At 56.0% G+C, this 12923-nt stretch overlaps 1 protein-coding gene across 1 annotated transcript in view; it reads left to right on the top strand.

The window, feature by feature from the left end:
• Positions 1–8320: 8320 nt before the first annotated feature.
• Positions 8321–12923, top strand: part of NACAD (NAC alpha domain containing) — a 7873-nt gene continuing 3270 nt past the window's right edge. Inside the window, exons 1-2 of the mRNA XM_081800845.1 lie at positions 8321–8612; positions 10514–12913. Of these exons, the coding sequence (XP_081656971.1) occupies positions 8546–8612; positions 10514–12913 (2467 nt within the window). The 5' untranslated portion in view covers positions 8321–8545. The remainder of the gene's footprint in view (positions 8613–10513; positions 12914–12923) is intronic.

Here is a 12923-nt window from a genome sequence, read left to right on the forward strand (position 1 = left end):
GTGTCTGTTGGCCATCTGGACATCTTCTTTGGAGAAATATCTATTCAAATCCTCTGCCAATTTTTAAATCACGGTATTTGTTGTTGGGGTTTTTTTTTTTTTTAAGATTTTATTTATTTATTTGACAGAGAGATAGCAAGAACACAAGCAGGGGGAGTGGGAGAGGGAGAAGCAGGGAACCTGATATGGGGCTCGATCCCAGAACCTTGGGATCATGACCTGAGCCAAAGGCAGACGCTTAACGACTGAGCCACACAGGCGCCCTGTTGGGTTTTTGGGGGTTTTTTTTATTGTACATGTTCTTTATATATTTTGGATATTAACCCCTATTTGGTTGTGTGATTCGCAGATATCTTTTCCCTTTCAGTAGGCTGCTGCCTTTATGTTTTGTTGATAGTTCCTTCTTGTGCACAAGCTTTTTAGCTTGATGCAGTCTCATTTTGGCTTTTGTTGCCCTTGCCTGAGGAGACTGGTCCAAAAAATATTGCTGAGACCTATGTCAGAGAACTTACTGCCTGTGTTCTCCTCTGGGAGTTTTATGGCTTCGGGTCTCAACATTTAGGTCTTTCATCCATTTTGCATTTATTTTTGTGGATGGTGTAAGAAAGTGGTCCAGTCTCATTCTTCTGCATGTGGCTATCCAATTTTCCCAACACCATCTGTTGAAGAGACTGTCTTTTCCCCCATTGGATATTCTTGCCTTCTATGTTATAGATTCATTGACCCCATAAATGTGGGTTTATTTCTGGTCTCTCTATTCAGTTCCATTGATCTGTGTGTCTATTTCCTGCCAGTACCATACTGTGTTGATTACTTTGATTACTTACTTGCTTTGTAGTATAGTTTTTGTTTGTTTGTTTGTTTGTTTTTTAAGATTTTATTTTATTTTATCAGAGAGAGAGAGACAGAGGCAGGCAGAGGGAGAAGCAGGCTCCTTGCTCAGCAAGGAGCCCGATGTGGGACTCGATCCCAGGACCCGGGGATCATGACCTGAGCTGAAGGCAGATGCTTAACTGACTGAGCCACCCAGGCGTCCCTGTAGTATAGTTTAAAATGTGGGAGTGTGATACCTCTAAGTTTTGTCCTTTCTCAAGATTGCTTTGGCTATTTGGGATCAACAATTGATTTTTATATACTGATCTTGAGTCCTCCAACCTTGATGAACTAATGTACCAGTCCTAATTATTTTTGCTGCTTTTAGGATTCTGTCTTTGACTTTTAGCATTTTTGTATATGTCTGTTTGCGGCTCTGTCTGTATATATCCTAGTTGGAGTCCATTGAGCTTCCTGAATGTATAAGAGGTTTTTGTTTTCAACCTAGGAAGTTTGCAGCCATGCCTTTTTTGAAAGTTCTCTCTCCTCCTGGTATTCCCATTATGTGTATGTTGGGGGCAGTTACTGTGTTCCATATTTCTTGGAGGCTCTGTTCTTTTTTTTTTTTTTTTTTTTTCCTCTATTCTTCAGCTAGCATAATATCCTGTGATCTGTCTTCAAGTTCACCAATTCTCCTGCCAGTTCAAATCTTCTGGTCAGCCCCTGAAGTGAATTTCCTCATTTCTGTGCTTTATGGATGTTCTCTACTTGATGTGACCTTATCATTAAGGCTTCCTTTACTTCTTTAGTCATGCTCTCCTTTAGTCATGAACATATTTATAATGGCTACCTTGAAGTCCTTGTGAGATATGTCATCTAGTCACTCATAGGCAGTTCCTGTTGCCTGCTTTCTTCCCAGTATCTGGGTCATACTTTCCTCTCTTTGTGTGCCTGGTTATTTTTTGTTGGAAATTGGGCATTTTTAATAAAATACTGTAACAATTCTGGGTCCAAGGCCAACACCCCCTCTCCTCCAGGGCTTCTTACTGTTATTTGCTTGTTTGCCTGGGGACTGGCTAGACTATTTTGGTGAAGTCTGCTCCTTTTCCCCTGCAGTGCTCAGCCTCTGGTGCTTTTCCTCTGGGAGGTACATAGGTATGTCCACAGTCACCCTGGCCTGCTCTCTAGGCTGTGGCTTCATTGGCTCTGTGAATCTCCTCCCAGATGCCTTTGACCACAACCTCCACTGTCCCGAGGGCACCCTCGGGTTGAAACTTCCCCATGCTCTATTGCAAGGGAAGTCAGCTCCTATGAGAAGAGATTGGGAGCTATCCACTTCATAGCCTGGCAAAATCTCAGCCAGTGCTCAAAGCAAGCTTGTGAGAGACACCCCCAATCTGGGCGCTGAGCACTCAGTGGAGGGGGGACAGCAGCCTCTTCTGGATTGGAGCCACGGCCTTGAGCTGGGAGAGGGGCCACTGGATCGGCATATTCAGCATGCCAGGCCCAAGGTAGAGTCTCCCTCCCACAAGCGGGGGCTAAACAGAGAAAGGGAACCCCACCTCGGTCACACTTGCCTGGGACTCAGCCTCAGCAGCAGGTGTCAGGACAGGATAGGAAATGCTAAGTGACGGGGGACCTGTGTTCTTGGCCCCAGCAGTTGGGTAGGTTCTCTAGCTTGGTGAGTGGGGAGAGGGGAGGGAAGGAGCAGCTTGGCTCATAAACCACTGCCTGCTTTCTTTTGAACTTTGAACAGGGCACCTGGGTGGCTCAGTCACGTCCAACTCTTGGTTTCAGCTCAGGTCATGAGATCAAGCCCCACATTAGGCTCTGCACTCTGTGCAGAGTCTGCTTGAGGTTCTCTCCCTCTGCCCCTCCTCCCATACACATGTGCTCTCTCTCTCTTTCTCTCTCAAATAAATAAATCTTTAAAAAAATAAATAACTCAGCACCCATTTTCTTCAATAGCTCTTTCTTCATTTGTTTGCCCATCAGACCATTTCCAAGAGCTTTAACTGTTTGTTGTATTATTTCTACCAGTTTCGCTGGGAAGCTGGCCAGTGGAGCGCCTCGTGCTTTCATTCTAGAAGTCTGGCTGCCCTTAATTCTTTTCTTGCCTCACTGTGGGGTTAGAACCCGCAGCCCTGTGTTGAAAACAGGGGCAGGAGCTGATGCCCTTTTCTTGCCTCAGCCCTAGAGAGCATTCAGTCTTTCACCATCAAGCACAGTGTTGGCTGTAAGGCTTTTGCATATGATCTTAATCAAGTTCATTTTAACTTGCTGAGAAGTTTTTAGCAATCTGAATGGCTGTTGGATTATGTCATATGGGTTATGTGTCACTCAATACGATCACATAATTTTTCTTCTTTAGCTTGTTGGTATGGTGGATTATACCAAATGCTTTTCAAATGTTGAACCGTCCATGCACACTTGGAATAAATTCCATCTGGTCATGGTTGTATAATTCTTTTTATACAATGTCAGATTTGATATGCCAATATTTTATTGAGATTTTTTGTGCCTAAGTTCGTGGGAGATATTGTCTGTAGTTTCTTGTTTTTTGTTTGTTTGTTTCTGGTACTATCTTTGGTTTGGGTAGTATTTAAATTTGTCTCAGGAAATGAGTTAGGATGTGTTCCTTCATCTTCTGTTTTCTAGAAGAAATTGCTTAAAATTGATGTTAATTCTACTTTACATGCTTGGTAGAATTCTTCAGTGAAATCATCTGGGCCTGAACATTTCTTTGGGGAAGGTTTTAAATGAAAAATTCAATTTCTTTCATGGTTCCAGGACTGTTCAGATTATCTACTTCATTTTGCTTGCTCGAATTTGGTAGATTTTAATTTTCTTCTTGCCTCCAGAGATTTCAAACATCACTCTGGCACTCCCAGAAACAGAATCTTATCAGCCGTCCGGGCATCCTGTGGCCCAGTCAGGCTGACACAGAATTAAGCATCCAGCCGCCAGGGCACTTCTGATACTGGGCATTTGTGTCTCCTCTCCTCTTAAGGTTGTCAGTCTTGCTAGGGGGTTGTCAATCTTATTAATTCTTCTCAGAACCATTTTGTTTGTTTCATTGATTTCCTATTTTCAATTTCATTGATTTCTGCTCTTGACTTTATTATTTTCTTCTTTCTGCTTGTTTTGATTTTATTTTGCTCTTCTTTTCCTGTCAGGAAAAGAAGGAATTTCAATGATTTTGAGGTCTTGCCTCTTTCTGATGTGCTATAAATATCCCTCTCACCACTGCTTTAGCTGTAGACCACATACTTTGATGTTTTGTATTATTTTTATTTGGTTCAGTTCTGTGTTTTTAAAAAAACGCCCCGAGGTACTTCCCCTTTGACCCATGGATCATTTACAAGAGTGTGGTTTTCTTCCCAGTGTTTGGAGATTTTCCTGTTGTCTTGCTGTGATTGATTTTGTTGGGGTCCATTGTGGTCTGAATACAAACACTGTGATTTCAGTTATTTTAGATGTGTTGATGTTTGTTTTATGGCCCGAGGTTTGATCTCTCTTGGGAAATGTTCCCTACTTTGAACATAGGAGCACTCTGTATTGCTGGGTGGACTACCCTGCGGGATGCTGTGGGCGGGCGGATGGCATGGGTCTCCTACATCTGGGCTGGTTTTCTCTCTAGTGGTCCTGTGGGTTGTCGAGGGGACAAAGTGAAGTCCTCAACCATACTTGCAGGTACGCCAGTCTCTCCTCAGCTCTGCCAGCTTCAGCCTCGTGTATTTGAGGCTCTAATAGTTGGTGTGTGCACATTTAGGATTGTTATGTCTTCCTGGTGGACCGATCATTACCTCTAATGTGTCATCACAGAATGTCAGTCTGTCGCCACTTACTTCCTTTGCTCAAAAGTCTACTTTCTCAGATATTAACCCGGCCACTCCTGCTTCTTCATTTTGTTGTTGTTTTGTGTTTGATTACTATTCATATTGTGTATCTTCTTCTCTTACTTTCTCCCAGTGCACCTACGTCACTGAATTTGAAGTGACTTTCCTATAAACAGCATATAGTTCAGTCTGCCTTTTTTGTCCACTCTGCCAGTCTTTGCCTCCTAATCTGTGAGTATACGTTTTAACGTATTTAATGTAATTTGTATATTTAGCCTATTTACATTTATGTGTGTTAAGGCCAAAAGTCTGCCATTTTGTTATTTGTCTTCTTGTTTGCCTCTGTTTCTTGTTCTTTTGTTTCTCTCATCTTGCTTTCCTGTGGACTCTGAACATTTTTTTACAAAATTTTATTTATTTATTTGAGAGAGAACATGAGCAGACTCCCCGCAGAGCAGGCCAACATGGGACTCAGTCCCAGGACCCTGAGATCATGACCTGAGCTGAAGGCAGATGCTTAACTGACTGAGCCATCCAGACACCCCACCTGAGGACTCTGAACATTTTAAAGGACTCTATCTTGACTTATATAGAGTGGTTTGGAGGTGTGTCATCTTGTATTGTCTTCTTTTTTTAGGTTTTATTTATTTATTTGACCCAGAGAGAGAGAGAGGGAGAGAGCAAGCACAAGCAGGGGGAGCTGCAGAGGAAGAGGGAGAAGCAGGCTTCCCCCTGAGCAGGGAGCCTGATGCAGGACTCAATCCCAGGACTCTGGGACCATGACCTGAGCCAAAGGCAGACACCCAACCAACTGAGCCACCCAGGCACCCCTTGAATGGTCTTCTTAGAGTTTGTTCTGGGTATGGAAACACACTCGCGTGCAGGTCCTCACAGTCAGCTGCCAGCAGTGTGTGCACCTCAGGTTACGTGTGCACACTGCTTCCATGTTGGTTGCTTTGCCATCCCTGCTTTTAAGTATCCTCTCGAATGTCAGCTGGTGTTAACATTTGTTTCTCTCATCACACGTGCCACCAGGCACTCAGGAGAAGGAGTGCCCACTGTTGCGCCCGTCTCTCTGCCCTTCCCATGTTCCTTCTTCCCTCCCAATGCCCAAGAGGCCACCCTTATCATGTCCATCCTTGTGGAGAGACGCGCTATACCTGGGCTTGCGGGGGGCGGTCTGCCGGGGCTGGAGCCTTCAGTGTCCCCTGGCTCAGAATGCATTTCTCCTTTGTTCTTGTGTGTGTGCACGGGCGCGTGGCTGAAGCGAGTGTCTTCCTCCTCGAATGATGCTCGCTTTCAACACTTGGAAAACATGGCGCCGCTTCCTTCCAGCCGCTGGCTCTGGATCGGAAGTGCACTGTGGTTGTCCTCAGCGTTCCCTGTGGGTCTCGTGCTCGTCTCTCTGGCTGCTTCCGTGATCGTCCTCGGTGCTCAGAAGTTACAGCTCAAGTGGCCGGACGTAGATTTCCTTGGATGTATCGTATTTGAGATTTGCTCAGGTCCTTGAATCTAAGTCTCTCTCTTTTGCCTAATTTGGGGAGTTTCAGCCATCATTTCTTTGAATACTCTTTTCAACTGCTCGCCCCTGCCACTCTTCTTATGGGACTCTGGTTATGTGAACAGTGGATCTTGTGTTGTTATCCCACAGGTTCCTGAGCCTCTGTTCAATGTTTTTCCCCAATGTTTTTGTTCTCATTGTTGTTAATAGGTTGAGTACTTTCTGTGGATCCATCTTCAGCCTCACTGGGACATCCTCTGTCATTTCTGGCCACAGATAAGCCACTCAGCAAGTGTTTCCTTTCAGTGATTCTGTATCATATTGTGATTTTGGTTTGCTTCTGTATTATGTCTGTTTCTTTGCTGACATTTTCCATTTGCTACAAGATAAACTGTTACTCCTTATGGAACCTCTTCAATTACGACTGATTTAAAATCCTTGTCAGATAATTCCAGCATCTCCACCTCAGTTTGGGCATCAGTTGATTACTCTTTCTTATTCTAGTTGTGACTTTCCTGAGTCTTGGGTTCTTCCTTGAGTTTCCTGGTATGACAGGTGATTTTTTTATTGTCTCCTGAACAGTCAGGCTATTATGTTCACATTTTGTATTTTAGGAGGTGGTCATCCTGTTTGGACTCAGCAGGCAGGTCCTGGGCTACTCTAGTGGCCTGTGGTTTCAGTGACAGTGGACCGTGCAGAGGTCCCTGCTGGGCCATCCTGGGCCTCTGGATGGGGGTGGGGTATCTGGCCCCTAGGAGGAGTACTTCCCCCCCACACCCTTGGGGCCTCTCGGTGGGGCAGGGGGGCCGGTGAGCCGGGTGGGGAAGGAGTGGGCCTCTCCTTGATCCTCCTGCCGGTTCTAGCAGACCCCCCAACCCAGAGTCGTCAGTGGGACTCCAGCCCCACATGGGGATGAATACGTCTACGTGGTCCTCTTCCTGGTAGCAGGCTGGGGGTCAGGAAACGTGGTCTCGGACCCCCTTATGTCGGTCTGCTCTGTTCCTCCAGCCTGGGGACCCTCACCACGTCACCTCTTTTCATGTGTGAGAGTTCTGTTTGGTTGTCTCTGATTTCCTGCGTTTATTGGTAGTCGGGAAAAGCAGAGACAAGCCTAGGCCAGCCACCTCGTCCAGACTAGAAGCCCCTCAGGGCATGCTGAAGGGCTTTTGGTTTCTGGAAAGTGTGTGCAGGCCAGATGGTAGGGGGTCGGCAGAGCAGTGGGAACCGTGAAGGACTCTGCTACGGCCACGGGCGAAGGGCCATGGGAGGAGGCAACTTAGAAGAGCCTGGGAGGTGAGGATGAAGGCGTGGGGGAAGGGGAGGGTCCCCAACAGAGGGATAGATGGACGGATCTCCAGCATTTCCAGCGACTGAGAGGGGTGCAGGATGCAGGGCTCAGGCTGGGCGTGGCGGGTCTGGTGTCCAGCGCAGGCAGGGAGCCAGCTCTGCGGTGCGTCCAGGGCAGCGCCCGCAGGAGACAGGGTTGGGGAGACTCCCTGCCCCCCCCCCACGACAATGACCGCTCTGATTCCCTGCCCCCGCCCAGCTCTGGGATGGCGACAATGGCCATCTGTCTCCCGGAGCCGGAGCCTGGCACTGGGCGGGTGCGAGCGCGGGAGGGCCCGGGTGGAAGCAAGGGCACGGCTCAAGGAGGCTCGGGAGGGCTTGCAGCCCTGAGGTGTGGCGCGGGCGGCCGCCGAGGCGGAGGAAAGCGTGGTTCTCCTCTTCCTCCCGCCCCGGTGTCCGGGAGCCAAGCTGCGGGGCGCACGGGACCGGTCCGCCCAGCTCCCCCCGGGCTGCCGTTCCCGCCGCGCCGGCTCCGGTCTCCGGTTTCCATGGAGCCGGGAGGCGGTTGCCACGGAGACCAACGTGCGACGGCCAGCCAATCAGCGTGGAGCTGCGGCTCCAGCTCACCTCCTGGATGGAGGCAAGGGGGACGCAGGAGGCCGGGCACCAGGACGGCGCCGCCACCTCCCCCAGGGCGCCGAGACCCCCGTGCCCCGCGCGCCGGCGACCCTCCCCAACCCCGCCTCTTCCAGGCCCGGCTTAGGGGTGATGTTCCCTGGGGTCCGGCCAGCTTCCGACTGGTCCCCGAGCCCCCTCGCGTTCAGGGGGGAATGCTGCGGGAAAGGCGGGGCCGCACAGCGCGGAAGGAGGGCGCAGCCCCGGTCGGGGGAAGGAGGGAGGCCGCCCCCCGCCACGGCGCTCCGCAGTGCTTGGGGCGCACGCGCACGCTCACTCGGGGCGCCGGGCGGGCGGGCGGGGCGGTGCTGACGTCATCCGATGACCCACCCACCCCCTACCCCCTGGCCGAGGGGCGGTGGCCGCGCAGGCTCCGCCGGACGGACGCGCGGACAGACCGGGCACCGAGGGAAGGGCGCACGGTCAGGCCATGCCCGGGGAGGCTGCCCGTGCCGAGCCGCTGCTGCCGGAGGCGGGCAGGCCCGGGCCCCGCACAGGTGAGGCCTCGCGCTGTGCACCCTGCGCGCGTCTCGGCCGCCCTGTCCCTGCCCGTCCCCTCTCCGGTCCCTCTCCCTGCCTGTCCCCTCTGTCCTTCTCCCTTCTCCAATCACCGCCCCCCGCCCCCCGTCCCCTCTCCGGTCCTTTTGGCGCCCTGCCCTTTCGGGCACCTGAATCCTGACCGCCTCCCACCCCCCCAGCCCCGCACGTCCCAGCTCAGGACTGCGGGGAAGGGCGGGCGGGCGGAAACGGGATGGCCTCCAGGAGCCAGAAGCGACGCGAGGGCCTGTGAGCATCCCAGGGCTCCGTGGCTCCCGGCCCACGTCCCACCCTCTGGGCCACCGCCGCCCCATTGTCTGTGAGGAGCTGCGGGCCCTGGCCCCACGGCTCTGGACCAGAGGTGGGGGGTTCTCAACTGCACCCCCACCACCACGGGCACTCGCCCCCTAGACGCCTGAAGCTGCCTCAGGGCCGGTGACTGGTCTGGCCTGGCCAGGTGGAGCCGAACGGAGCTGGAGCCTGGGGAAGCCAGGGGGTCAGGCTGTGAGGGTGGGAGGTCGGATGCCCTGAGGGAGCAAGGTGTGGGGGGCAGTGCCCCGGGGTGCAGGCCTACATCCTTGGACAGGCTAGGTCAGCAAGTGTGGGTGGAGGCTGAGGGGGTCTGCCTGGGTCTGGAAGGACCAGCCAGGGTGGCCCAGCAGGAGGTCAGCCATGAGTGATCCCCGGAGGGCCAAGGGCACCTTGCTGTGTATAAGTCACCTGGGAATGTCACCAGTGCTGGGTCCAGGGGCCTGGCCTCCCTCTGGGGTCCAGTAAAGTAGGTGGAGGCTAGGACTCCCCAGACCCAGGGTCTCAGGCTGCTTGATGACCTTGAATGCTTACAAAAACCTTTGGCCTTTGGCTTCCCTTCCTCACCCCCCCTCCTTGGCCCAGCTCTGCCCTCTCCCTGCCCCAGGGCGGGTGGGCAAAGGCACCCCAGGCTCAGTGCCAGGAGCCGGTCTCCACCCGTCCCCACCCACCACACCCACCTCCAGGCATTGGGTGTCTGTCACACGGCAGTGGACCCAAAGGACCCCCTTCTTGGGATCCCCTGGCCACCTCAGAATCCCAGTAGTGCGGCCCAAGGGCCCCGAGGGACTGCCCCCCATTGCTGCAGGCCGATGGACAGGCTGCGGAGGGCACTGCCCCTTCGTAAAAGCTTCACCTCTAATCCTGGGAGATACTCGACTTTGCAGACAGACAGCTGAGGCACGGAGGTACTTGTGGGGTGATCATGGGTGATAGAGCAGGAACCCCCCCTGAGAACGTGGTCGGGGCCCAAGCAGCCCCCATAACACTGCCCTGGGACCGGCTGGCATATTCCTGGCGGAGGGAACCCTTCTCACCCCCATGCTCCAGCTCGGCCTCCGTGGGACGCGCAGCCTGAGGACGCACACACACAGTGGCTCCGCTTCCCTCCTCTGTGCACCAGCTCTGGGAGCAAGAGCGAGGGCAGAGCCAGAGGGCACCTCCAGAGGCTGGCCTCAGGTGTGGGCAGCAAGGAGAGAGACTAGGCAGAGAGGCGAGACCCCCATGCACAGGAGGTGGGAGACCTAGAACGTCCCAGGGCCAGCGGGTGCAGGTCCCCTGCCACTGGGGGCCTCTGGCGCAGGAGGTCAGGAGAGGTCGCCCACCAGGCCCAGCACAGATTGAGGGCAGGGGGCCAGCCAGCCAGCGTCCGCGGAGCCAGGTGCTAGTCCAGCCTTGCCGAGCCTCAGACGGGAGCCACGCTGCCCACCCCCCACCCCCTGGCCCCAGGCTGTGCCCCCGGGGTCGGAACTCGCTGAAATTCTCCCCCAGACGCAGCAGCTCCAGCTCCCAGAGGGTGTCTGCCCTCCTCATGCCCCCCCTCTTTCCACAGAGTCGTCCTGTGATGTGGCCGCGGCCACCACCCCGAGGGGGGACCGGCTGGAGCACTGTGCCCTGACCCCCGGACCCAGCGCCCTGGCCCTGGAGTTTCTGCCCAGCAAGCCGGGCGCCCGGCCCCCGCCGGACGGAGCCAGCTGGGATGCAGGGTCGGGCGGCACCCCCTCGGCGTGGGCGGTGCCCGCAGAAGGCAGCCCCAGCCCGGGCTCCCCCGAGGCCCAGCGCGCCGGGGGTCCTCCCCCAGCCACCCTGGAGCCCCGGATCGTGATGGGTGAGGAGACCCGCCAGGCGCCCCCGCCATCCAGGGCAGCCCTGCCAGAGCTCAGGGACCGGGAGGGTGGGCACCCCAGCCTGGACCCACCCCCCGAGTTGTGTTCTCAGGGTGACCCTCCTGTGCCTTGCCCTGCCTCAGACCCTGACTCCTACTTCACACCGCCCTCCACCCCCACCGAGAGCGCCTCTGCCCTGCTCCTTGGCCCCGGGCCCCGCAGGGAGGCCCGGGACACCCCAGCCGAGCCAGGGGACTCGCCGCCCGCCTCACCCTCGGGCTCCTACATCACGGCAGATGGGGACAGCTGGGCCTCGTCCCCGTCCTGTTCCCTGAGCCTGCTGGCCCCGGCCGAAGGGCTGGACGTCCCCTCAGGCTGGGGCTTCTCCCCAGCGGGCTCCGTGGCCGACGAGCAGGAGTTGTCTCCCACGGGGCCCCCCGGCCCCCCGTCCCCAGAGTCCAGCGTCTCGGCCGACAGCAGCTCCTCCTGGGGCCAGGAGGGCCACTTCTTCGAGCTGGACTTCCTGGCCAACGACCCCATGATCCCCGCTGCCCTCCTGCCCTTCCGAGGCAGCCTCATCGTCCAGGTGGAGGCCGTGGAGGTGACGCCGAGGGCCCCCGAGGACGAGGAAGAGCAGGAGGAGGAGGTCCCTGTCCCTGGAGGGGACCCAGCCGGGGAGGGCGAGGACGACAGCACGTTCGCGTCCTCCCTGCAGTCCCTGTCTGACCTCTCCATCACCGAGGGCATGGACGAGGCCTTCGCCTTCCGGGACGACACCTCGGCAGCCTCTTCCGACCCCGACTCGGCCTCCTACGCGGGCGCAGACGACGAGAGGCTGTACAGCGAGGAGCCCCACGCGCGGCCCGCTGCCCTGCACCAGGACAGTCCTGGCGAGCCCGCTCCCGCCGCCGCCGAGCAGGGGGCTGGCCGAGCCACCGAGCGCCAGGAGCCCGGCGCCCAGGTCCCCGGGGCGGGCCAGGCCTCCTCTGCCGCCGCCGCCGCCTCAGCCCCTCACACCCCGCGGGAAGCCCCAGGCCTCCCCGGGGGGAGCCCTCAGGCCTGGGGGGAGGAGGCAGGCTCCCTGTCGGGTCCAGCACCTGCTGCCGCGGGCAGAGCTCAGCCCTTCCAGGAGGATGACAGCGCGGCCTTGGGCCCGGGGCCTTGGACCGCCCCGGAAGAGGGAGCCCTCACGCCAAGCCCAGATTCTCTGCAGAAGCTGGAGAAAGAAGCAGGCCAGGACCCTGACTCTCTGGCCACACCCCTGCCCCTGCAGGACGCAGGCCTCCCCTCAGGCCAGGTGACCCCCGCTGGGGCCAGGCTTGAGACCCTGCAGAAGGATGCAGGCTGCCTGCCAGGGATCGAGCCTGTGGTCACTGCAGCCCAGCACGAAGGACGAGTGACCTTGGAACTGGGGCCAGCCCCTGAGGCGAGGGACACAAGCTGCATTGGAGGCCCGGAGCCTCCAGCCTGGGACCAGGCCCAGCTGGATGGCCTGGAGCCAGCTGCAGATGCTGGGACACCCTGGGCCTCATGGGGAACTGCAGGCGCCTCCAAGCCTGACATGGAGGCCCTAGATTCCCCCAAGCCTGCCACAGAGGCTGTGGAACGCCCTGGGCCTGACGCAGAGGCCACAAATTGCCCCAAGCCTGTCACAGAAGCCCCAGAACACCCAGAACCTGCCACGGAGGCTGTAGAATGCCTGGAGTCTGCCACAGAGGTCCTGGAATACCCTGAGTCTGCCACAGAGGCTCCAGAATGCCCTGAGTCTGCCACAGAGGCCCTGGAACATTCTGAGCCTGCCACGGGGGCCCTGGAATACCCAGAGCCTGCCACGGAGGCCCCAGAATGCCCAGAGCCTGCCATGGAGGCCCCGGAACATTCTGAGCCTGCCACAGAGGCCCCGGAATGCCCAGAGCCTGCCACGGAGAGCCCGGAACATTCTGAGCCTGCCACAGAAGCCCCGGAATGCCCAGAGCCTGCCACAGAGGCCCCAGAATGCCCAGAACCTGCCACAGAGGCCCCGGAATGCCCAGAGCCTGCCACAGAGGCCCCAGAACACCCAGAACCTGCCACGGAGGCCCCGGAACATTGTGAGGCTGTCACAGAGGCCCCGGAATGCCCAGAGCCTGCCACAGA

This window comes from Leptonychotes weddellii, chromosome 12 (genome assembly GCF_054177405.1).
Source record: "Leptonychotes weddellii isolate Sample4059 chromosome 12, ASM5417740v2, whole genome shotgun sequence".
NCBI classification, from domain to species: domain Eukaryota; kingdom Metazoa; phylum Chordata; class Mammalia; order Carnivora; family Phocidae; genus Leptonychotes; species Leptonychotes weddellii.